We start from the raw sequence: 25140 nt of genomic DNA, 5'->3' as shown, positions 1-25140 counted from the left end.
AGGAAATGTGTCCTTCCATTCAATCAAAGTCAGAGCGGACTCATGGCGGCACATTTCAAGGTAAATGATTACGCTTTATTTTGTCTTTAGCGGTAGACTTTCACCAAGAACACGAACTAACGTCTTGCCGTTTGCTCTGAAGGTGGCTAAATTAGTGCACTCGGTGGTTTCGCCTAAACAAAACCGGAAGTGAAAGACGCTGGGCTATAGCTTGAATACCAAAACAACGCTAAGTAGTATTTGGTGCGTTAGTCATGTTCCTGTTCGTTATCATTATCCTTATCTGGAAGCGTACAGCACTCACTGAAGTCAGACCTGTAGCTATAATGGACTAACTATAGTATATCGTTAACTGTTGTGACCTAGCAAACTAGAAACTACAGCACATGCTGTACAGCAAACACATGTCGTAATATAATGGACTGTACTATGAAATGAGCTATAAGAGTACAGTATGTGCAAAATGACAACTTTTGCAATGCTAGTGTCTACAATATTCATTTAACAATGTGTTTAATATATATTTTTGTTGTAGTTTGTGTTGTATCACTGCACCGATGTATGACACACTTACCTTTTTCAATAACTCGCATAAATAGGTATGAGTATACACATACCTGCACATAAATGTTGTATGTTGTAAATGTATCTCTGCTGTATTCACTACACTGTGTTCCAAATTATTACGCAAATTATTTTAGTATCATAAACATATTTTTTGGTTATTCAATTAAGTTCATGGATGTCTTGAGACTCCTCTTGAGATTACTGACGTCAATGTCAGAAAACTGTCATAACTAGTTAGCCAGGTGAGCCCAATTAAAAGAAAACGACTTAAAAATGATGTTCCACATTATTAAGCATGCCACAGATTTCAAGCAATATGGGAAAGAAAAAGGATCTCTGTGGACAAAAAAAGTGTCAAATATTGCAATGCCTTGGACAAGGAAAGAAAACAGTCAATAATTCACAAAATATTTCGTATGGTGAAGAAATTTGTGGCTAATTCATATGACTGATAAAGCCGTAATGAGAAAGGTTTCTCCCAGACAAATTTATCTAACCAAGAGAGCACCTGCTAAAAAGCCATTACAAAGTAGCAAACAGGTATTTGAAGCTGCTGGTGCCTCCTGAAGTCCCATGAACCTCAAGGTGTAGGATCCTCCAGAGGCTTGCAGTTATGCATAAACCTTCTACTTGGCCAGCTCTTACCAATACACACAAGCAGAAACGGTTGCAATGGGCCAACAAATACATGAAGATTAATTTTCAAACAATCCTGTTTACCGATGAGAGTCATGCAACCATGCGTGGTCCGGATGGATGAAGTAGAGCAGTGGTCACCAACCATTTTGAGACCAAAAGCAGTGAACCTGCGCAAGATCTATACCCCCCATATATGCCTACAAAAAATAGATATATTTAAGATATATGTTAAATGTTATATATATATATATATATATATATATATATATATATACATACATACATACATTGTGTGCACAATTATTAGGCAAGTCGGTATTTTGACCGTATTCTAATTTTTATGCAAATTTTCCAACCCCAAGCTGAATAAACTTGAATGCCTATTGGGTTTAAGCATACCAGGTGATGTGCATGTGTGTGCTGAGGGGGGATGTGGCCTTAGGAGATTAACACTGTTTATTAGTTGTGCACAATTATTAGGCAGCTTCTTTACCTCTGGCAAAATGGGCCAGAAAAGAGGTTTAACAGACTCGGAAATGTCAAGAACTGTAAAACATCTTTCATCGGGATGCAGCACTCTTAAAATTGCCAAGATATTAGGACGTGACCACAGAACCATTAAATGCTGTGTTGCAAGTGCACAAAAGCGTCACAAGAAACGTGTCGAGAGAAAAACATGCAAATTAACTGCCAAATATTTGAGAAAAATCAAACGTGAAGCTCCCAGGAACCCCTTATCCTCCAGTGCTGTCATAATCCAGAACTGTAATCTACCTGGAGTGTCCAGAAGTACGGTACATGGTGTTCGGTGCTCAGAGACATGGCCAAGGTAAGAAAGGCTGAACCACCACTGAACAAGACACACAAGTTGAAAGGCTATGACTTGGCCAAGAAATATCTGAAGACAGATTTTCAAAAGTTTTACAGACTGATGAGATGAAAGTAGCCCGTGGATGCATCAGCAATGGGCAGAGAGCTTCACTCCCACTCGGATGCCAGCAAGGTGGAGTTGGGGTACTGGTAAGGGCTGGTGAAGAGAGAGAGAGACAGGTCAACGCAGCATAGCCCTAATGAGCCGCAGCTCGAAGATTTTTTGGGAGGTGCACGTCTATGGAGTTATATTTGTGCCTTAATTTTGATGTAGCAAAGGCAGATATTGAGCCATATTACCGTGCAATAACTACTGTTGTGTACACAAGCACCTCACTGCGCTCTGTCACTCACTCTCTCTCCCTCACGTAACTGCTACATGCTTTTGTGGTGAGGCGATCCTGTGTACGTGCGCTGATACCTTCGCTCGGGTTTTGGGGACTGGGCTCCTGGCGAGAGCTTGCAGGTTGCGTGCCTGGAGGGCGGTGAGGTGTATGGGCATGTTCAGTGGTCAAAATGTGATCAACGGGTTGGTGACCCCTGAAGCAGAGTATGGCCAGCATATCTCAACTAGGTTGTGATGTCAGCAAGGAGGTGACTGAGTCATGTTTTGGATCGGAATCATTGGGTGAGAGCTGGTAGGCCCTTTATGGTCATTGAAGGTGTAAAAATGACATCAGCAAAGTATGTAGAGTTTCTGACTGACCACTTTCTTCCATGGTACAATAGAACCGTACCTTCTGGAGCAAAATTACCTTCATGGATGACAATGCACCACCTCATGATGCAAAGAATGGTAATAGTTTAATTTTATTTAAACATGCATACAGGTTACAGTGTAATACATCACATAGTACAGTTCACAGTTCTACATGTCCAAAAGGAGTAGGAAGAAGCAAAGCTCATTTAATCCTACCCTCGATCTGTTTCAAATCAATTGCAACACGTTTATTGGCTTCCTGTATTCCAAATGTAGTCTTTACCAGTGAATACATAATGCAAATAATGAGGCAATGTAACAATGTGGTAATGTAATTGTCACGTTTTTTTCACAATAAATAATTCATACAGCAATCATAATACATACATGTAATAAACAGGTGACAGTAACACAGTTGGATCATGAATGAATACAGACAATGTAATTTTCCAGTAGTGATAAGAAATGAAGAGTAGTGCAGTTGGCATTTGAATTGGCATCGCACGGATAAATCTTTTTTGGCTCATGATTCTTTTTCCTTGTACTTTGTAAACATCAATTGCTTGTACTGTTTCATAAAATGGCTCATTTTAGTGCATTTTTTGAGTTCTTTACTCAATCCATTCCACCATTTAATTCCACATACTGATATGCTGAAGGTTTTTTGCGTTGTTCGTGTATATGAGTTTAATAAGTTTAATATAAGTTTTAAATTTAGTTTTACCCTAAGGTCATGTTTCTCCTCCCTTGTTGAAAAGAATTGTATAATGTTTTTGGGGAGCAGGTTATTGTTTGCTTTATGCATAATTTTAGCTGTTTGGAAGTTTACCAGATGAGCAAATTTTAATAAATGTGATTTTACAAATAAAGGGTTTGTATGTTCTCAATAAGCTGCATTGTGGATTATGCATTATCCTAACTGCTCTTTTTTTGTAACACGGTTAGTGAGTTGGCTGCACGGTGGCCGAGTGGTTAGCATGTTGGCCACACACAGTCAGGAGATGGGGAAGACCTGGGTTCGAATCGCCGCTTGGGCATCTCTGTGCGGAGTTGGCATGTTCTCCCCGTGTGTGTGTGGGTTTTCTCCAGGTACTTTGGTTTCCTCCCACATTCCAAAAGCATGCATGTTAGGTTAATAGGGGATTCTAAATTGTCCATAGGTGTGAATGTGAGTGTGAATGATTGTTTGTCTATATGTGCCCTGCGATTGGCAGGTGACCAGCCTGAAGTCAAGAGGGATTGGCTTTAGCATAGCGTACCCACGCGACCCTAATGAGGATAAGCGGTATAGAAAATGGATGGATGGGTTAGCGAGTGGAGTGTACTTTTATAATTAGTTCTCCATATCTCTACACAATAAGTTAAATATGGTAATACCATATAGAACATTAGAGAGTATGGAGTGATATTTGGTTCATTTCAAATTTATCTTTATTCAGTATTGAAGTATTTCTTGCCAGTTTATGTTGTATATTCTTAATGTGGGGTTTCCAACTAATTTTGTCATCTACTGTATTGTAACACCGAGCAATTTATTTTCTCTCACCATGTCAATGTCCACGCCACCTATTTGTATTTGTGCATGATTGTCCTTTCTGCTATTACCAAATACCATTATTTTAGTTTAACTTAAGTTCATGGATAATCTGTTTTTATCAAACCATTTTTTTAGTATGGTTATTTCATCTGTGACTTAGCTCGCGTGCTTCCACCAGAACAAAATGCAGTAGTATCATCTGCAAATAGTACTAGCTTCAGTTTTTTCATAAATTTACAGATGTCATTTATATATAGGTTAAACAGGTTTGGTCCTAGTATTGACCCCTGGGATATGCCACAAGATATACTTAGGCAATCAGATGTATATTCTCCTAGCTTCACATATTGCATCCTATTTTCTAATTAGCTTTTTAACCAGTTCAAAACAGATCCTCTGATACCATACTGTTCAAGTTCATTAATTAAGATGTTGCGGTTAATTGTATCAAACTCTTGTTAAATCCATTAATACTTGCGCTGCGCAATCTATGCGGTCTATAGCATTGGTAATTTCCCGAGTTATTTCAATTAGTGCCATTGGTGTTGAAAGGTTAGTTCTGTATCTATATTGGCTTTCCTCAAGTAATTCATTGTTATTTATAAATTTATCTATCCTATTGTTGAATAGGTTCTCGATGATTTTAGAAAATTGTGGCAATAAAGAAACTGGTTGGTAGTTTGTGATTTTATGTTTAGTTAGTTTAGTTAGTCTAGTTTAGTTAGTCTAGTTTTGAAAATAGGAACTACTTTAACTATTTTAATTTTGTTTGGAAATGTGCCAGTCTGAAATGATACGTTACTGATGTACATCAGTGGTTCTGCGACCTCATAAATGACCTTTTTTTAAATTTTATTTCAATTTCATTACAATCAGTTTTTCTTTGTTTTGTTTTTCTTTACATATGTTGACAGTATAAATTATTACCTCTTTTGTTACCTCAGTGAGGAATATGGAGCTGGGATTCCTGTCTATACTTCCATTCCCTTCCTCCACTGGCCGGGAATTTGGGATTCTTTCTTCTAGAATACCTACCTCTCTGTCATTGGCTGGCATAAAAGGAGAGAAACTCATGGTGTGGGTCCCCTTTTTTCCCCCTGACCTCAACCCAATTCAGAACCTATGGAGCATTGTCAAGCAAAAAATTTGAGGGTGGGAGGCAGATCACAGATCACAACAAAACAGCAGCTGTGGGAGGCTATGCTGACATCTTGCAAAGAAATTCAAGCAGAAACGTTCCAAAAACTCACAAGTTCAATGTAAGAATTGTGAAGGTTATGTCAAAGAAGGGATCTTATGTTAACATGTAACTTGCTCTGTTAAAATGTTAGTGATTAAATAGCTTTTGCTTTCAGTAAATATGACCTTATGCTGCAAATTCAACAAATGACCATTTTCGGCTATTAACCAGTGAAATGCTTTGAAACTCTGTTGTGCATAATAATGTGGAACGGTGCATTTAAGTTTTTCTTTTTGGAAAAAAATACTGTTATCATTGGGAGGTTTGCTCAATAACATTAAAATTGTACTCTAAAGGTGATGACTTGAAATGTAAGATGACTGTAATTTATATTGACTATGTAGCAAAATCAGAGAAAAATATCATTTGCATAATAATTTGGAAAACAGTGTACTGGGCAACCCCCCTAGACTTTGGTTGTAAGATTGTTAACATTGATTGTCTTCCTTATACCAACGTGAAGAAGGAATACAACCGTGGACACTATGCAGATTTATAAAAAAATAAAATAAAAGAATGAATAAGTGGATATACAAAAATTATTAACACATGGCATTAACTTGGTTTCTAATATAGTACCATCATATTTTCAAGTGTGTGTATTACTAGACTGTCACATTTTTTCAAAAATATTACTTCCACTTTCAGTATGATGTAGTGCAGAAAACTACAACCACAATAATAAACATGTCGTTAAATTACTAGCAGTACCATCTTGTGTGTCTGAACAGAAGCAGCTAAAAGAGGCGGTGAAGGTCATCGGCTCAGGCAGCCTCCTCTTTGCCTCGTACCTCACAACGGTGGGAGATGAACGTTTCTATGCCAACCAGCTGATGCCCCTGCTACAAAGGGCTGTGGGGGCCGAGACAGCCCACTTGTTAGCGGTGAAAATGATCAGTCTGGGTTTGGTTCCTCTCAACCGCTACCAGGACCCCAAGTCACTGGTGAGTGCATCGGTCTCACTTATAGAGAATACAGTGTCCTCTGTAACTCTGTTCTGGTGTTTATAGGAGGTAAACGTCTTGGGCCTAAAGTTCAAAAACCCTGTTGGGATTGCGGCAGGCTTTGATAAGCATGGAGAGGCAGTGGATGGTTTGTACAAGGTGGGCTTTGGCTTTGTCGAAGTTGGAACCATCACGCCAAAACCACAAGAGGGGAATCCCAAACCGCGTGTGTTTCGACTGGCAGCAGACCATGCCATCATCAACAGGTTGGTTGCCACTAACTTTCCCATCATGCTATCTGCTGGCCCTTGGCCATCTCTTGACAAAATATTCCTTTATAAGAAGTCCAGAGGTCCTCACAACATGTTAAAGAAAAATTACACTTTTTTTTTATTTTGCCCATCATCCACAATACTTATGTGAAACATGACCACACGTGTCTTTCTCTTTTCTGCACATTCTACAGAGAGAAAAACTGTTAGCATGTGGGAGCCTTTTTTGTACTGAAAATTAACCGATCTGAACACTTCAAGAAACTGAACCGAACCGTTCACATTTTAGTGTACCGTTACACCCCTACTTATTATTAAGCACTAGCCCACGTTCCATGTTTTTTTTTTATATACGGCTAGATGGACTGTGTTGTGATATAATTTGCTATGTGCTCCGTGTATCACAATCGATATCATGGTGACTTACTCGATGTACGGTTGTCCGCCTGGTCCAGCTAGTCTGGGTCGTCTTATCAATTCTTCTTGGAATCTCTTGGAGCAATGAACTCCTCGCCGTACACACAAAGCCATCTATGAGAACACTGTATGCCACTCAGTGCAGCAGAAACACTCCATTTCTGTTGGCATGGGAAAAATCAAACGTGACGCTCCCAGGAACCCATTTCTACCACCAAGCCATGCCGGTGTAATGACTTGCCCCCCATCTGCTATGAAGTTTCACTCTCTCTTCTTGCAGCCTCAGCTTCTAAAACCTGTAGCTCATCCTCCGTATATTCAGGCTCAAGAAGATAAGGTGTGCCATGATTAGTAGTAGCAAACAGACACATGCTTGACATACTGCTGTTGTTGAAAGAAGTAGAGCTAGATCTGAAATCAATGCACCCAGGAAAAAAGTTCCAGTAATTTAAAAAATTATCAAAATCCAGCAAAAGACTGAAAGTATTGCATGTTAACATGTACCTGTTACTGCACAATCACAGCATGTATATCAAACGATAAAATGTTGTTGGAGGTTTTTTTAGAGGGCTTTATAGTTCATACAGGTGTGTCCCATGACGTGCATCGTTAGCACCCTCATGCTAACTGTTTTTAGTTCTTTAGAAAAGGGCAAGATTTGTGCTCATGTTTCACATATGATGGGCAGAATTCCAGTCCAGAGTGTACCCCGCCTGTCGCCCGAAGGCAGATGAGATAGGCTCCAGCATACCCCCGCGTCCCTAAAGAGGAGAAGCGGCATAGAAAATGGATGGATGGATGGATGGGTGCAGGTTTCTTCTCATCTTTTTTTTTTTTCCTTGACGGGGAAGGACGTGTATAACAGGAGCTCTGTTGATGATACTGGAAATTTTAAGTATTTTGGTGCTTTCCTGACGATACTTCATGAACACAAGATCAGTGCTGCTTGCTGAATCCCCCAACTTTAACTTGGCTAGTCGAGAGGTACAGATACAAGTATCGATACCTGCTAGCAAGTCTAGCTAACTAGCGAACTGCTGAAGTTCAAAGAGGTTGCTTAGCAACAATGTCAAACACAAAGGAAAATGATTCTGGCTCTGAACTTGCGGAGGAAAACGATTCTGGCTCTGAATTCGAAGTGGAGTCAAGATACCTAAATTTTCCAGGATACCTAGAGTGGAAAAATGCTACCAAAAAGTTCAACAAAACCTTCGCTAGTCACTTGGAGAGTAGAGAGATCACTCTACCACAAATAATGCGAGCAATTGAGAAGCTGCATTCAACTGCAGAGATACAGTCTGAAGAAAATAGAGCACAAAACAAGTATATCAAAATACTAAGAAAAGAAGTCAAGAAGTTGCAAGATGAAACTACAGACCTGAGCGCTGCTCTTAAGGAGGTTAAATACCCTATGGAAGATATCAAGGCTCTGCAGGACGACATTAAGGTACTGCTGAATGACAATGCTGCCTTGCGCTCTGCTCTTCAGGACGCGATAAACCGCAAAGAAAATACAGCAATATGCAAGGATGTTAGGGTTCTGCAGGATGATATTAGGGCATTATTGGAAGATAACGCTGCCTTGCGCACTGCTCTCAAGGAGGCTACAAACCATATGGAAGCTGCCTCAGGTCCTGATCTTAAGGATGCTAAAGACCCCAGGGAAGAAAACAGAGCACTATGCAATGATATCAACATTCTACAGGATGATATCAAGGCACTATTGAAGGACAATGCTGACTTTCGCACCACCTTTGAGGAAGAGAAAGAAGCAAAGGAGAATATCAAGGAGCAAATTAAAAACTTCATTGACGAGATGGATCAGATGGCACGAATGAATGATGTGGTCCTCACAGGGCTCCAAATCACACCCAAGTCAAGAGATGTTCATTCAATAAAGCAACAGATTGCTAACAGTTGGAGCCTATCCCAGCTGACTTCAGGGGAGAGGTCGGGTACACACTGGATTGGTCACCAGCCAATCGCATGGCACATATAGGACCCCAAGCATTCACACTCACATTCACAGCTATGGACAATTTATAATATTAAATTAACCTAACATGCATATTTGTGTGGATTGTGGAATGTGGAAGGAAGTGAATGCATGGACAATATGTAAGTGGATGGACAATATGTAAACTCCTGACAGAGATGCCCAACAGAGATTCACACCCTCGATCGCATCCTGACTGTGAGGCCAACATGCTAACGACACGTCCACTGTGTAGCCCTACAGTGTACATTCATGTACCAAATCATGCTCAAACAGATGTCCCTAAGCAGCTCCTGCAAAGTTGAATGCATATAATTGTCCACCATGTAAGATGAATGAAGATTCAAGGGGTACTAAGTTGTCTATCCCCACCCTGACTGATTTAATCATTGGTAAAGAATAGTATAACAAAAATAGTACAACAAAGTAATTGTATATGGATATGGGAAAAAAAAGCATTTTCAAATATACCAATTTTATCTGCTGCATCAAAAAAGACATGTGCATACTGTGCAATAATATAATTTAAAAACTATTGTGGAGAAGATGTCATTTTATTTCTCTTCAGCCTCAACTGAATGCCTTGACAGGATTGGGGACCAATATAGCTCAGCATCAGTTGGTGGAGAGGACATGACTTTACAGGAGCACAACCAACTAACTGAACTGAGACAAAATCCTGGTGTAAAGCTAAGCTTTGCTGATCTACCTTTGGTCCGTTTTTGGTTGGCTACCGCCAAAAGGGCAAGAGGGCCCCCATTCTGGGAAACAAAGCTATTTTGACATTGCTCCCATTTTCCACAACATATCTGTGTAAGGTGAGCTTTTCAAGCCTGACTGCTATAAAAAACAAAAACAGAGAGATAGAGAGATACTGAGAGCGGCTGAGGAAGAGCTTTGTGTGTGTCTTTCTTAAATTTCTGCCAGGATATCAGCTCTGTGTTCATCCAAACAGGCCCAGGTTTCAAACTGAGTAGAAATGTGAATGATTGTAAAATACTTATTCTTTGTGTTTATTTGATCACGATACTGACACTGAACGACTTTAAATTGTCAATATAGGCTACAGAGTTCATTTGTTAACATTTTCCATAATTTTTTCAATTAAAAAAACTGTGCCTTGACTCAAAAAAGGTTGAAAAACATTGGCGAAGATTACACATGCCTAACATTTAAGTGCCGAAAAACTGGACGGACGTGCATGCATGCACATGCATAGAACCGATAGTACCGCGTTTTCAATACGGATTGCCTAACGACACATTCCACACAGGATGCCAACATGCTAAATAGGTATATCCATTTTACTGAGCTACTCCGAAAAGCCCTACACCATCAAGCCACAAAGTCACATTAGGTTCAGAGATAATGCCTCCTACTCCAAGTAGTCTGGGTAATAAGTATTTTATTACCTTGACTGAGTCCGGAAGCTTTATAGTTTGCTGGTTCGTTACTCAAATGCATGATATGAGAATACTTTGATTTAAATAATTGCTTATTTTTTTTAGCATTCAAATAATTTAATGTGCTTATCTGGTTTAATTTCCATAACGTAGCTTCTACAATCGTGATAACTCCAACAAGCTTTACAGGATTATTACAATCCTCTGGATTGTTTAAACAAGTTAGGCTGTTGGATCTATGTCTTGGCTCGCCAAGTGCATATTTTAAAAATATGTTTTGTTAAACCTTCTATACGTTGACTGCATTGTATTGCGTTGTCCAGGAACCACTTAACTACATAATTCATAAGCGGTGTTGACGGTAGTTCTATGTGTCCTCTTTAGATATGGCTTCAACAGCTGTGGTCTACTCGAAGCACAGCGACGGCTGAAGGTGCGGGAGGCAGCTCAGCAGGAGCAAACGAAAGGTTTGTTTGTTTGTCTCAATATTTTTAATGACGAAACCTTTCTCCTTTCTGCTTTTACTTCTTTGACCTCATTAACAGTCTGTGTCCTAGTTGAGTCAGGTGTCTGATGATGCAGTCTGTTTGTCTTGTTCTGTCTTTTCTGTGTGCATGTGCGTATTCATGCATTTATAGCTGGCCTTCCCCTGGGCATCAACCTGGGGAAGAACAAGCAGTCCCAGGATGCAAAGTCGGATTATTCTGAAGGGATGAGAGTGCTGGGCCCACTGGCTGACTACCTGGTGGTAAATGTCAGCAGTCCCAATACACCAGGTCTCCGCAGCTTACAAGGCAAAGCTGAGCTCTACCAGCTCCTGCGTACGGTATGTTTAAAATAAAAGATTATGTACAATTAATGAATTCTACCAAGGCTCCTGGAAACTGACTGACTATACAGATTGAATGAATTCATTTTCTCCTGATACGTAGTCTATTCATAAGTTTATACCAAGCAAACTGACTCGTGTTCAAATGCCAGATTTATTATGATGTCCAGGTTTAACAAAACAGGGAACAAGCCGATAAAGCTTACTGAGAAGATGTGCACACAATATAGCCCTTCTTTTCTTATACAGGGCTCCAGACTCACTTTTTGCAAGGAGCACGGTGGCCCCTAACTTAAAGAGAGAGTTTGGATTTTTTTGACATGAAGTTGTATGACATCCCCATCAGCAGTGAACCCCCAAAATTTGGTCCCGTGAGTCCAGTCCAGTTAGTCGGATTTCCATGACGAGGAACGTAGTGGTGCTTAGTTGCTGGCTTATTTAAGGAAAGAGTTTGGCTTCTCAAAACAATATGCGCTCAAAGGAGTAATACATTTGCATCATAAAAATGCCTCCTCAAAAAAAATCAGACCTCACAAATCACTTGGCGTTATATTTGTCTCCCGCCGTGTCCCTGTGCACCGTCACCTCTCCATTCGTGTGTATGTGATTAAGATGCTTGCATCTTCTTCAGCTGTGGAACACACATAATCAAGATGGCAGCGGCGCTCCATCGCAGATCACATACTCATGACTGGAGAAGCGACAGTGCACAGGGACACGGCGGGAGACAAATATAATGCAGAGCGATTTGTAAAGCCTGATTTTTTTTTGAGGAGGCATTTTTATGATGCAAATGTATTACTCCTTTGAGCGCATATTGTTTTGAGAAGCCAAACTCTTTCCTTAAATGAGCCAGCAACTAAGCAGAACTATGTAAGTGAAAAAGGCTGTTCATCAGCTGATCAAAAGTTGAGGACCATAGCTAAAAAAAAATAAAAACCTGAACACCCCCTAAAATAGAAATAAAATGTTCAAAAAAAGTTCAGAAGACACACGAGAGACCGCACCTCGCCCGGAAGTGGGATACCGGGGCCTCACCCTGGAGCCAGGCCTGGGGCAGGGGCTCGCAGGCGAGCGTCTGGTGGTCGGGCTTTCACCCGTGGGACCCGGCCGGGCTCAGCCCGAAGAAGCCACACGGGATCTCCCCCCCGTAGACCCACCACCTGCGGGGGCAAGCATAAGGGTCCGGTGCATTGCGTTTTGGGAGGCGGTCGAGGGCGGGCACCTAGGCGACCTGGTCTTTGGCGGCCAAATCTGGTTCTTGGGACACTTCTCTGGCGGGGAAGGAGCCCGAACTTGTGGGAGAGGTTGAGACATTCCGACTAGATATAGTCGGACTCACCTCGACCCACGGTTTGGGTTCTAGATCCAAACTCCTCGAGAGCGGCTGTACCTTGTTCTACTCTGGAGTTGCTGCAGGGGAGAGGCGGCGAGCTGGTGTGGGCTTATTAATAGCCCCCCCGGCTCGGTGCCTCTGTGTTGGAGTCATCCCCGGTGAACGAGAGGGTCATTTCCCTACGCCTTCGGGTTGGGGAAAGGGTCCTGACTGTCGTTTGTGCATACTCGCCAAACGGCAGTTCAGAGTACCCAGCCTTCCTGGAGTCCATCAGAGGGGTGCTGGAGAGCACCCCAACTGGTCACTCTGTCGTTTTACTGGGAGACTTCAACTCCCATGTGGGCAATGACAGTGTGACCTGGAGGGACGTGATTGGGAGGAACGGCCTCCCCATTCTGAACCCGTGCGGTGTGATGTTGTTGGACTTCTGTGCGAACCACAGTTTGTCCATCACAAACACCATGTTCCAACATAAGGATGTCCATAAGTGCACTTGGCACCAGGACACCCTAGGCCGCAGGTCTATGATCGACTTTGTAGTTGTATCATCAGACCTGCGTCCGCATGTTTTGGACACACGGGTAAAGAGAGGGGCTGAGCTGTCAACTGATCACCACCTGGTGATGAGTTGGATTAGATGGCGGGGGAGGATGCCGGACAGACCCAGGAGACCCAAACGTGTAGTGAGGGTGTGCTGGGAACGTTTGGCAGAGTCTCCTGTTCGTCGAGTCTTTAGCTCTCACCTATGGCAGAGCTTCTCCTGCATCCCGGGGGAGGATGAGGATATCGAATCTGAATGGGCTCTATTCCGTGCCTCCATTGCTGAGGCAGCCGATCGGAGCTGCGGCCGCAAGGTGGTCGGTGCCAGTCGTGGCGGAAAGCCCCGAACCCGATAGTGGACACCAGAGGTCAGGGCTGCCGTCAAGCTGAAGAAGGAGTCCTATCGAGCATGGATGGCTTGTGGGACTCCTGAAGCAGCTGACGGGTACCGGCAGGCCAAGCGGCACGCGGCTTCGGCGGTGGTCGAGGCAAAAACTCGGGTGTGGGAGGAGTTCGGTGAGGCCATGGAACACGACTTTCGGTCGGCCTTGAAGAGGTTCTGGCAAACCGTCCGGCGCCTCAGAAAGGGGAAGCAGTGCCCGGTCCACACTGTTTACAGTGGGGACGGGGGCCTGCTGACCTCGACTGAGGATATACTGTAGTTGGGCGGTGGAAGAAATACTTTGAGGCTCTTCTCAATCCCACTGACATACCTTCCATAGAGGAAGCAGAGACTGAGGATACGAACGCGGACAGTTCCATCACCGTGGCTGAGGTATCTGGGGTAGTCAAAATGCTCCCCAGTGGCAAAGCTCCAGGGGTGGACGAGTTTCGCCCTGAATTCCTTAAGGCTCTGGATGTTGCGGGACTGTCTTGGCTGACACGTCTCTTCAACATTGCGTGGAAGTCGGGAACGGTACCTCTGGATTGGCAGAGTGGGGTGGTGGTCCCCTTTTCAAGAAGGGTGACCGGAGGGTGTGTTTCAACTATTGGGGGATCACACTCCTCAGCCTCCCTGGGAAAGTCTATTCCATGGTGCTGGAGAGAAGGTTACGACCGTTAATCGAACCTCGGCTATAGGAGGTAGAGTGTGGTTTTCATCCTGCTCGCAGAACACTGGACCAGCTCTACACCCTTGCAAGGGTCCTGGAGGGTACTTGGGAGTTTGCCCAACCGGTCTACATGTGCTTTGTGGACCTGGAAAAGGCATTCAACCATGTCCCTCGCGGTGTCCTGTGGGGGGTGCTCCGGGAGTATGGGATTGGTGGCGCGCTACTACCTGCCATTCAGTCCTTGTACAACCGGAGCAGGAGCCTGGTTCGCATTGCCAGTAGTAAGTCAAGCGTGTTTCCGGTGAACGTTGGCCTCCGCCAAGGCTGCCCTTTGTCACCGATTCTGTTTATAATTTTCATGGACAGAATTTCTAGGCGCAGCCAAGGTGTCAAGGGAGTCCAGTTCGGGGGCACTAAGATCTCATCTCTGCTATTTGCAGACGATGTGGTCCTGATGGCCTCATCGGGCTGTGACCTGCAGCGTTTACTGGGACGGTTTGCATCTGAGTGTGAAGCTTCTGGGATGGGACTCAGCACCTCTAAATCCGAGGCCATGGTTCTTAGTCGGAAAAGGGTGGATTGCTCCCTCCGGGTTGGGAATGAGGTCCTGCCCCAGGTGGAGGAGTTCAAGTATCTCGGGGTCTTGTTCACGAGTGAGGGAAGGTTGGAGCGTGAGGTCGATAGGCGGATAGGCGCAGCGTCTGCAGTAATGCTGTTGCTGTACCAGACCATCGTGGTGAAGAGAGAGCTGAGCCGGAAGGCAAAGCTCTCAATTTACTGTTCGATCTATGTTCCCACCCTCACCTATGGTCATGAGCTTTGGGTCATGACCGAAAGAACGAGATCGCGGATACAAGCGGCTGAAATGAGTTTTCTTCGTAGGGTAGCGGGACTCACCCTAAGAGACAGGGTGAGGAGCTCGGTTATCCGGGAGGAGCTCAGAGTAGAGCCGCTGCTCCTTCACATCAAGAGGAGCCAGCTGAGGTGGCTCGGGCATCTAGTCCGGATGCCTCCCGGACGGCTCCCTGGTGAGGTGTTTCGGGCATGCCCAGCCGGGAGAAGGCCCCGGGGAAGACCTAGGACACGCTGGAGGGATTATGTCTCACAGCTGGCCTGGGAACGCCTTGGTGTCCTCCCGGTGGAGCTGGAGGAGGTGGTCGGGGACTGGGAAGTCTGGGCTTCCCTACTGAGACTGCTGCCCCCGCAACCCGGACCCGGATAAGCGGAGAAAAATGAAATGGAATGGAATGGAATGTTCAAAAAAAGGACTCTGTGGAGCTGTGCCATTCTAGTTAATCACCTGAAAAATTGGTTTGGGCATACTTGATGCCAGTCTTTCCAGGAAGCTAGTGGGAATGTTGCTCCAGGTGGTGAAGATGGCTTCATGGAGGGCATCTTCTGTCTGGAACTGATGTCCATTTTTCTAAACTTCCCTTACCATCCATCCCCAAATGTTCTCAATTGGATTTACATCAGGGGAACAAGCAGGATGGTTCAAAAGAGTGAGAAGAAGTCTGGAAGAAGTCTTTTGTCAGGCGGGCATTGTGAACTGTCGCATTGTCCTGTTGAAAAGCAAGTCATTACCGCACAGACGAGGGCCTTTAGTCATGTGGGATACCCCCTGCAACGTCTCCACATAGCCAGCTGTTGTGTAACGCCCCTGCACAACCTGAAGCTCCATTGTTCAATTGAAGGAAAAAGTACCCCAGCACATGATGGCGCGCCTCCACTGTGCCATGTGGAAAACATCTCAGGTGGAATTTCCTTGCCATGCCAGTAACGTTGGAAGCCATTATTATAATGATAACGAGAGCAAGGTCGTTAGGTGACAATTTAAAAGTAAGTTGGTGTGTACCCTATGAACGTGATAGCCAATTGTAGCTTCCCCGTGGGACAAAAACAAGCTCCAAACTAACTGCATTGCTGGTATGTTTTAAAGACAAAATTTCACTATGGTTAAAAAAAAAATAACGACACATTTGGAGTCCAAAGACCAGAGGCTGTGCGCAAAACTAGCTAGCTAGCTGCCGCCAGTAAGGCAGAATGACAGGAAAAGTGTGTAAACAAAGATGCCAGGAAAGTCCAACAGCAATCAGATTGAAAGGTGAGCGATTACACACGCTAGCATCGATAGGCTAAAGCCTAGTTTCTACTTTCACACATTTAGTCCCCACAGTGGTATGTAATTTTGCGTGCCAATGTGTAAATTGGTCATAAACAGGTGTGACGTATGTGTAAACTGTGCGGGGCTGCGTGCCAGCACACAAAGAAAATTGTGCGCCCTTGTCAACTCAATACGGGACATGTACTTTTAGCTGGAGTAGATGAAAAAATGTATGTCTCAAATTTTAGTCACAAAATGTGACCATTTCGTTGCAGTCTGGAGCTGTGCTTATAGGAAGGAAATGTTTGCAGTTTACAACTGACACATCTAAAGCACACCCCTTGCACATTTTAGCTTTATAAAACACATTTTCAACTTGTTAAACCTAAAACTACTCTTTTTGACTGTTGACAACAGTCATCAGTTGCCTGCTGCTGACCGGTTATTGCATGCTATTAACATATGTTGTCATATAATGAATTGTAGGTGTTGAAGGAGCGGGATGGACTGCAGGGGGAACACAAGCCTCCTGTCCTGGTCAAAATCGCTCCTGACCTCACTGCCCAGGACAAAAAGGACATTGCTGATGTTGTTATTGAGGTGAGAAGTTAGATTTTAATCTGATACCCTTTTTACTCTTAAAATCTCAACAACAACCCAGTGAAACTGAATGAACAACTGCATTAAGTTATATCAGCATGAAATTACATCATACCTGTTAACATTTGCATTTGAAAATAAATAAAATATTCCGGCAATTTAGAGAAATTCTGGTCTTTTAACCAGATGCTGGTTAAAAGACCTCGCTGCCTAATCTGGGGCAACTTTGTTATTTTGCTAGCGTGCTTTTATTTGGAAGGCCTAGCATTAACAGATTCATGTTGCCAAGCAGACCGGAAGCTGTGCTGTTCTATCAGTATCGGAGAGGATTTTTTATTTGATTTTTTTATGACAATAAAAATATGGGGAAAAATACAGAAAACTATTAAAACAAGAGTTATGATGGGAAAGAAGAGTTTCCCTGTGGAAAACAGGAGGGTTGACAGGTATAGATGATGTAAGCTACATCACCAAGCAACTTCTGAACCAGAATGTTAACAGGCACAGAACTAATGGCACAATTGTAAGAGCTCCCTTCGTTTTCAACCTAGCATTACAACTGTGATATACTATACACATGAACAATTTTAATTCAGGTGTTGGGAACCTTTTTTGCTAAGAGAGCCACAAAAGCGACATTTTTTTAAATGCATTTCTGTGAGAGCCATATAATATTTTTTGAACACTGAATACAACTAAATGTGTGTATTTTTAGGCAAGACCAACAATTTTAGAATACAGTAAGTCTCTGCATTTATTCTTTTTAATAATGGTTCCGACTGTCCCCCACTGTATATTTAGATGCAAATGGAGCATGGCGTGTGTCAAAGTGCCGCTTCGTATTTGATTGTTTCATCTATGACCTGCATGTTAGACGTGCCACCAAACCCGCTCTCTCTACGAAGACAAATTCCTCCGTCCATTCGTGCTGAAATGTACGGTATTCCTCATCTTTCTTTCTTTTTGCCATCTTCTTTGTCAAAAGTGCTTGCGCTAGCTGCAGAATTAGCTAGGCGGGAAGTTTTCTTTTTGATCTCTCAATGACCCAGTAGGCTACCGCATTATCCAACTATAATCGTGTTTTGGCGTCTACCCGAAAACTATCGGAATGACAGTTGGCATTCGCATTTCAGCAGAAAATGGATAGATGGATTACTGTAAAATACATTATAATGTTTTATATTTTGAATGTATTTTAAACTGTCAGCAAAAAAAGAAAAGAAAAGAAAAGAAAAAAATATATAGTCTTAAGAAACGTGTGAGAGCCAGATGCAGACATCAAGAGCCATGTGTGGCTCGCAGGCCATAGGTTCTCGACTCCTGCTCTAATTTTTCACAGTCACCAAAAAAAAGATTCATCCAAAATGGAAAAATAAAAGCACTTTTTGCGAGGGATTCACAGTGTAGCATTGAATCTTGCATTGCATTCAGTTTGGTTGTAAGATTGTCCTTCAAGATGTTTCCTTTTTTCAACTACATTTTAGTTCCTTGTTGCAGGCTAACCAAAGCTGAGTAAAATAGCGTTGCCCTTCCTCTCACTGTGACCTTAGCCGTACTTGAGCAGGTTGGTTTTAGAAAGTACACAGCAGTGTTCTTTGTTCAACGGAGCGAATAAAAGACAAACCTAAATGGAAATGGCAAATATTTTTACAGCACTCCTATTTTTGGGCGGTGGACTTCACATTAGAGGTCCATGAAAGTCCAGATGGCTAAGTTAGCCACGTACGTCAGAGAGAAGCATGTTTGTCACTCCCGCCACACACTCACTTGTGCATTTTGTGTTCCCAGCTTGGAGTGGATGGCTTAATGGTGTCCAACACCACTGTGTGCCGGCCAGAAATGCTACAAGATCCTCATAGGTGTGAGGCTGGAGGACTTAGTGGGCATCCTCTCAAAGATATCGCCACAAATGCAGTCAGAGAAATGTACAGCCTCACCAAAGGTATTTTCCTCTGCAAGTTGCAGCCAATACATCACACAGATCTGTGATCATCGTGTTCTTCTAGGTAAAGTAGCAATTATTGGAATTGGCGGTGTGGCCAGTGGACAGGATGCAATGGAAAAAATCCGTGCTGGTGCATCACTAGTTCAGATTTATACAGCTTTTGCATACCAGGGTCCACCTGTCGTCACCAAGATAAAGCGGGAATTGGAACACCTTCTGAAGTGAGTATTATTCTGATGTGATAACTGCTATGATGCTATCATCTCCAAACATGCTGGTGCAGTTCCTGTGTGGCCCCTGACATGAATATTCATCCATAGAAGCATGAGAATATTCATGATTTTTTAGTGGAGTTTTGCTTCCATCAGCAAGAGAGAGAGCCTTTACATTGGATAGACTGTCACAAACTAATGCAGGCGTGTCAAACTCATTTTCATCCTGAGCATAAGTTTTCCCTCAGACGGCTGCTCATCATAAACATACTGCATAGACAAGAAAAAGAAGAGAATAACTCCCTATTGTTTTCAAATACTACTTAGTCCTATTTTTTTATTAACTGAAAACATTTGTGTTTTTATCTGTATATGAAGTACATGCACCCCATTCTTCTCTAGGAAGAGCTCTGATACTTTGATGTAAAAGTCTGATCACCTCTTGGTGAGCTTGGGTATAAGTCCTACATTTTGCCAGTCAAATTTTTTCATTCATTCATTCAGCAGAGCATTAAAAAAATCTTTCACTTGATTTGTTGGTCTCCCAAAAAAAACATTGGCTTTTCATCTCTATATGGACAAGCACCAGCTCACGTCCCACTCCTCAAGATGATGCGAGTACAGCAAGTGCCTCTCGTATTACATTTCTATGTATTTTAATGTCCAATTAGCACGAATAATGATGTCACACTTATATTAAAGACATTACACAGGCTGGAGAAGGTCATAGTTAATAATAAATGTTTCTGCAACATTATATTATGCTGACAAACACAAATTGATCCAACTCCAGATGGAAGGCCGGGCTTCTATACTAAAGCCCCGGTTGCACCACCCAAACTTTGCTGTAGCGTCCCTGGAGCGGTGAAAAAATTCATCACCGCTCGTAAACGCGCACCACCGTTTAACAGAAGTTGGCCCCCGTTAAGGCAACGTCATATACGCTCGGCCACCGCTGATGGTCCCTCCTACCGCTCGGAAGGTTTTGAGCTGCACAAAATATTGCCAGCGGTGAGGAGTGGGCAATTTTCCGCTACGGCAAAGTTCATCACCGCTCCAACAATGCCCAGTCAAAGTTTGGCGCTGCTAGACGGAAGTTCGTGGACGCTTGGGTCCGCTACGCCAATCTTGAATGCTGGACCACTGCTGCTTCGCCAGCTTTGCCCGGGCGGTGATTAAACGTTGCACAAACTTAGTTGGAGCGGCTGTAAGCGTATTATGAGCGGACACGGGATTGCTGGAACGGTGTCAGGCGTTGAAGCAGCGATGAAGCAGCAATCCATTGCAGTGATGAACTTTGGTTTGCCGTTGGTATGGAGGTGTCGGAGGCGGAGCATAATTTTGTTATAAATACAGGGAGCAATGGACCAGGAGCTCATTTGGAATAGCCGTTGAGTGCAGACCTCAGTTATATCGAATTTGCTCAAAGTTACAGTAAAACTGTACTACCATGGATGCTGAGAGACTTGCTATGATTGGTGCACTAGTCCAGCAGCAGAATCAGAACCTTCTCAGATTGCAACAAGCTGTTGACAGAAGGAGAAGACAGAGAAGAAGGAGAGACAGAGTTGTGTGGGTCAGACAGTTGTTGTGTTTGCAGAGACAGACTAGAGGGCACTGTGGGACTGCGAATGAGGATCCACGAGCCTTCCAGCAAGTCATGAGAGTGCCACCAGCCCGCATGCACAGAACGCCGCTCTATTGACGCTCGCGTCTCCGCTAAACCAACGTTCGCTACCGTTAAACCAACACTAAAGCAACGGCGGCTTCAGTGGTGCACCGCTAGGACAACGCCCGTGTTTTCTATTTTTTTTTTTCCCATTTTGTGCGCGGTTACAAGCGGTGATGATTTTTTTTTCTCCGCTCCAGGGACGCTACAGCAAAGTTCGGGCGGTGTGACCGGGGCTTTAGCTGAGAAGAAACGCTGGTGGCAGCCTCATCTTGGGTTTCTGCCCTGTATTTGATCTGGAAATGTACAGATTCAGAGATTTTTACTTAAGAAAATGTTAAACGATAGTCTTACATAAAATAAATTTAGAATACAGTTCAATGGACAAATATTAATATTTATTTGATGTCCTCATTATTTGTCTTTTTAAAATTTTTCATCTTGACTGGTGAGGCTCTTCCTCCCCGACTGCACTGATCATTTGGTATCATTTGGTTTATATGAATGGTAAAAGGGTCTAGGTTATGCTTATTTTACCAAAATGTTGTATCAATCATTGACTTTTAGCATTAAAGTAGGACAGACAGATTAGTACTCAGACAAAAGTCGTTATTAGTTTTTTGAATAAAATAATAGCCCATATTTCCAAAATGTATACACATTTACATAAAGTTAAATGTAGTTTTTTGTATGTGTTTTTTTTTTCATTATCATTTGTACACTAAGTCCCCAACTTACGAACACAATTGGTTCCAGACGACCGTTCTTATGTCGAATTGTTCTTAAGTAGGGGAAAAGGTAATATTACCAATGATATAGGTACTACATGTACGTGTATACATATACAGTATATGTGTATGTATGTAAATATGAGTTTAGATGCAGTTGTAATATTAAACGAGGATAATTGATGAAAAAAACAATAATAATAAAAGTGATATAATAATACGTAATGATAAATGTTATTTACCTTTGAAGAGGACTGGTTGAGCATACGTCGTTGTGGTGGAAAAGGAGGAGATATTAAAAAAAAAGGACAAATCGTCGTCTTCGTTAGACTCTTCTAAAAGAGGTAGTGTTCTGTGGGTGGTGTAGAATTAAGCAGGCCTATTAACTCTTCATAAACTTTAATCACATGCTCTGTCCGGGTTGTATAATTTAGCTTTCCATTTAGTTTTATCTCCCCAGCGCCTAACTCTTCCTCTGTTGGTCCCATTAGCAGTGTCACAGTGCCCTCTACTGGTCAAGCATGTACAGTAGCAGTATAAATACTGATTGAGCGACTACAAGACAAAATAAAATAAAATATAGACCAGTCGGTTTGTGTTCGTATCCGCGAGTGGTCGTTAGTCGGATGTTCGTAAGTTGGGGACCTAGTGTACCTGAAAGTTTCCCCGCCCCGCACCAGTCCGTGGGTGAGTGCCGAACTGGGCTGCGGCCTGGTGGTTGGGGACCCCTGCTTTAGAGCAGTAATTCTCAACTGGTGGGTTTCGGGTCGCAGGGGTCTTTGCCAAAAAAATAGTGTAATGACCCGATATCCGTGAACGCATCTTGTGCCTGTGCTATTCGTTTGCTATGACACAAACTAGTGTTTGTTCCACCTAGTCATTGAGCATGAACTGATGAAGCCTGCTTGGATGAGAGGCGAAGCGTCTTCTAAGAGAACCTGAACAGTCCAGTGGCGATAGATTCAATGCGCTGCAAATATAATGACTTGGATGAATGACAATATTCACAGGCAGAATGCCATGTTAAAATGTCAGCAGCAGAGTTGCCACATACCCTTCAGAGATGCTCACACCCTATTGCTTGTGCAGTCGATCAATTCTACATTTGATGAGGTATTGAAAATATTAAAAACACTTCCCACTATGAAGCAGTGCAACACTACACACTTCTCAGCTTTTTTTTTTTAAAGGTCCTATATTATATAATCAAATGTATGCCCAAAATCTAGCCTTGATACTGGAATTTACACAGTTTAAAAGTAATTTTAGTTAGCCGTAATGGTGACGTGTAGTTTTGTGTGTCTGCAGCTTTAATGCTAATGAGCTGTGTTGGTCCACACTTGTCTCCGACATCCAACAGGGTTTTTGTCTATGATGTCATCAACCTGAATTTCAAAAGCATTCATTACAGCGCCTCTTCTCTCAAAAGTCAAGCAAAAAACATAGGCATGGTAGCTTTTTCTCATGTTTGGTGGTCCTAAACAGGCTCTAGGGACACACATTCCTCTAATACCATCATTAAAAAGTCACTTTTGCATAATAGGGGAACTGTATAGGCAAAGCTTTTGATAGAGCTCTTAAATTGAATTAGGTGTACCTAATGTGTGTGTGTGTAAGAGCGTTATTGTCTTGTAATGTCAATTGTATTGTCAACGTAAATATAAACTCATTGGCTTTTCTTTGAACAGAGAACAAGGATTTAGGAGTGTTTCTGAGGCCATTGGAGCAGATCACAGAGGAGCACATACGACCGCTAACTAGCGAAGCCTTCTGACATGGACTGTTAAGACGTCCTTCTTCCGTCCTCAACTTGACTTGGACTGCAAATAATACTAAAGATGTTTTGGTCTATCTTTTGTTACAGTGTAACAGCAATCAGCAGAGTGCTTTAACTCTACACACTTTAGCCTTACTACTTGTTTTTACACATGCATATGTGTAAATAAATAATATGACATACTGCCTGGTATCATGTTCATTTATCTGTTCAGAGTCACTAGGAAGCTGGAGCCCATCCCAAATAACGCTCAGTACATTCTAAACAGTTCTTTTTACAGACCAGACTTGGCTAGTTTTTTTGTACCTGACAGTTTTGACTGCCCACTTGCAGTCTTCTTCAGAGTGGTCACGTGACGTTCCTGTTGTCACTGACTTCCTGCCAGGGAAGACAGGGCGAAAGCTCCATCCGCTGTCCGACTTCTTTAGGACCACATCCCAGGTGTGAGAGAGTGCAAAGGCCCCTTGTCCCGGTTTATGCTCCTATGGGCACGTTTCCAAATCTCAATTGCCATCGGTGGTGTTTGTTGTCCTCTGTCCCAATGATGTTTCAGCTGACATGACATGCCACAGGACCATCACGTGACCACGCTGAGGAAGATTGCAAGTTGGCAGTCAAAACTGTCAGGTACAAAAACTAGCCCACTGTGGTCTGTAAAAATAATTGTTTAGAGTGTATCAATGTTAGAGCAAATGTTAGACCCTGTGCTGGTCACCAGCCTGTCTCAGTGCTGAAACATACAGACCACTATTCACTTCAGTGAGCACAACATAGAAATAGAACCCACATAAGCACAGAGAGAACGTGCAAACTGCACACAGTTACAGTTTACCCAAACTGATACACTAGTACCTCGCATAACATAAACCTCCTTTTACGTAAATTCCACTGAACGTAAAGAATTTATGTAAAGTTTTTGCATCGTATTACGGAAGAAATTCCATATAGCGTAATGCGTCAAGTCGGTGCACTTGTTTAATAAAGTTGATTAAAAAAAAAAAAGTACACTGTGTGACACCTTCTGACGCTTCATGCTCTCATTGGCTGATTTTCGGGGCAGTGCTGCATGTCTGTCATCTCATGCACACAAACGTGAAGAAAATATTTTTCTGATATCCTAAAGGTTTGTTTATTTTGGCCTTGTATTTGTGTTGGTGTCTTTCCAAATGAAGAATGATTCAATCACACTGCAATGTAATCAATAAAAAAATACACTGGTGATTCTATTGTCTAAATACACTAATCCCTTGTTTATTGTGGTTAATTGGTTGCATGCCTAGTCACCTTTACAGTCCTATTACCCAATATAGTAGACATAATAACAGAAAATAAGCCATTAAAGACACAAATAAGCCTTGTACTCGTGTGTCTTACTGTAAATGTGTTCCCTTGTTGGACAGGAAATGACATCAGGGTGTCAGAGTCGAGTTTTAGTGTGGCGTGATTTACCACCACAAGAGTGGCTCGTGTTCGGGATTATTGTGCCAGTTTTGAAATAATTCAAACTTGCAATAAAAGCCTGTTGTTCCGGAGGCCAAGTCTGCTGCTTGTGTGTCTCACCGAGCATTACAGTAACATTACTGACACCTACTGACCAGTGAAGAATAATACAAGTCATGAATGCGTCTTTTGATTGCCTTATATTTGTATTTTAGTTCATTTAGCAATTTTATGCTTACTGTACGTGCAGATGTTGCAGCGGGCATCCCTCATGACTGAGGGCCTTCGTCTGTGTGGTAACAGCTGGGTTTTTCAACAGGACA

At 42.7% G+C, this 25140-nt stretch overlaps 1 protein-coding gene across 2 annotated transcripts; it reads left to right on the top strand.

Moving 5' to 3' along the window:
- On the top strand, window positions 1-24920 carry dhodh (dihydroorotate dehydrogenase). Of its 2 annotated transcripts, none has more exons than XM_054771739.1 (9): window positions 1-60; window positions 6285-6497; window positions 6564-6763; window positions 10970-11052; window positions 11224-11411; window positions 16933-17046; window positions 18835-18988; window positions 19053-19212; window positions 23289-24920. In XM_054771739.1, exons 1-9 carry the CDS (start codon window positions 43-45, stop codon window positions 23359-23361), a joined length of 1203 nt encoding a protein of 400 aa, XP_054627714.1. In that variant the 5' UTR covers window positions 1-42; the 3' UTR covers window positions 23362-24920. The 2 variants fall into 2 exon arrangements, with proteins under 2 accessions (XP_054627714.1, XP_054627715.1); XM_054771740.1 differs by having other exon boundaries at window positions 13-60; window positions 6288-6497.
- The last annotated feature ends 220 nt before the right edge of the window (window positions 24921-25140 follow it).

Source organism: Dunckerocampus dactyliophorus, chromosome 3, assembly GCF_027744805.1.
Source record: "Dunckerocampus dactyliophorus isolate RoL2022-P2 chromosome 3, RoL_Ddac_1.1, whole genome shotgun sequence".
NCBI classification, from domain to species: Eukaryota; Metazoa; Chordata; class Actinopteri; order Syngnathiformes; family Syngnathidae; genus Dunckerocampus; species Dunckerocampus dactyliophorus.
The sequence above is the reverse complement of the archived record's forward strand: the minus strand, read 5'-3'. Positions and strand labels throughout refer to the sequence as shown.

What these genes read in the sequence shown, in the direction of transcription:
- dhodh (XM_054771739.1), top strand. An exon ending in TCAGCAGGAGCAAACGAAAG is followed by an intron (nt 11,053 to 11,223) that starts GTTTGTTTGTTT and finishes ATGCATTTATAG; the next exon opens with CTGGCCTTCCCCTGGGCATC. An exon ending in GAATTGGAACACCTTCTGAA is followed by an intron (nt 19,213 to 23,288) that starts GTGAGTATTATT and finishes TTCTTTGAACAG; the next exon opens with AGAACAAGGATTTAGGAGTG.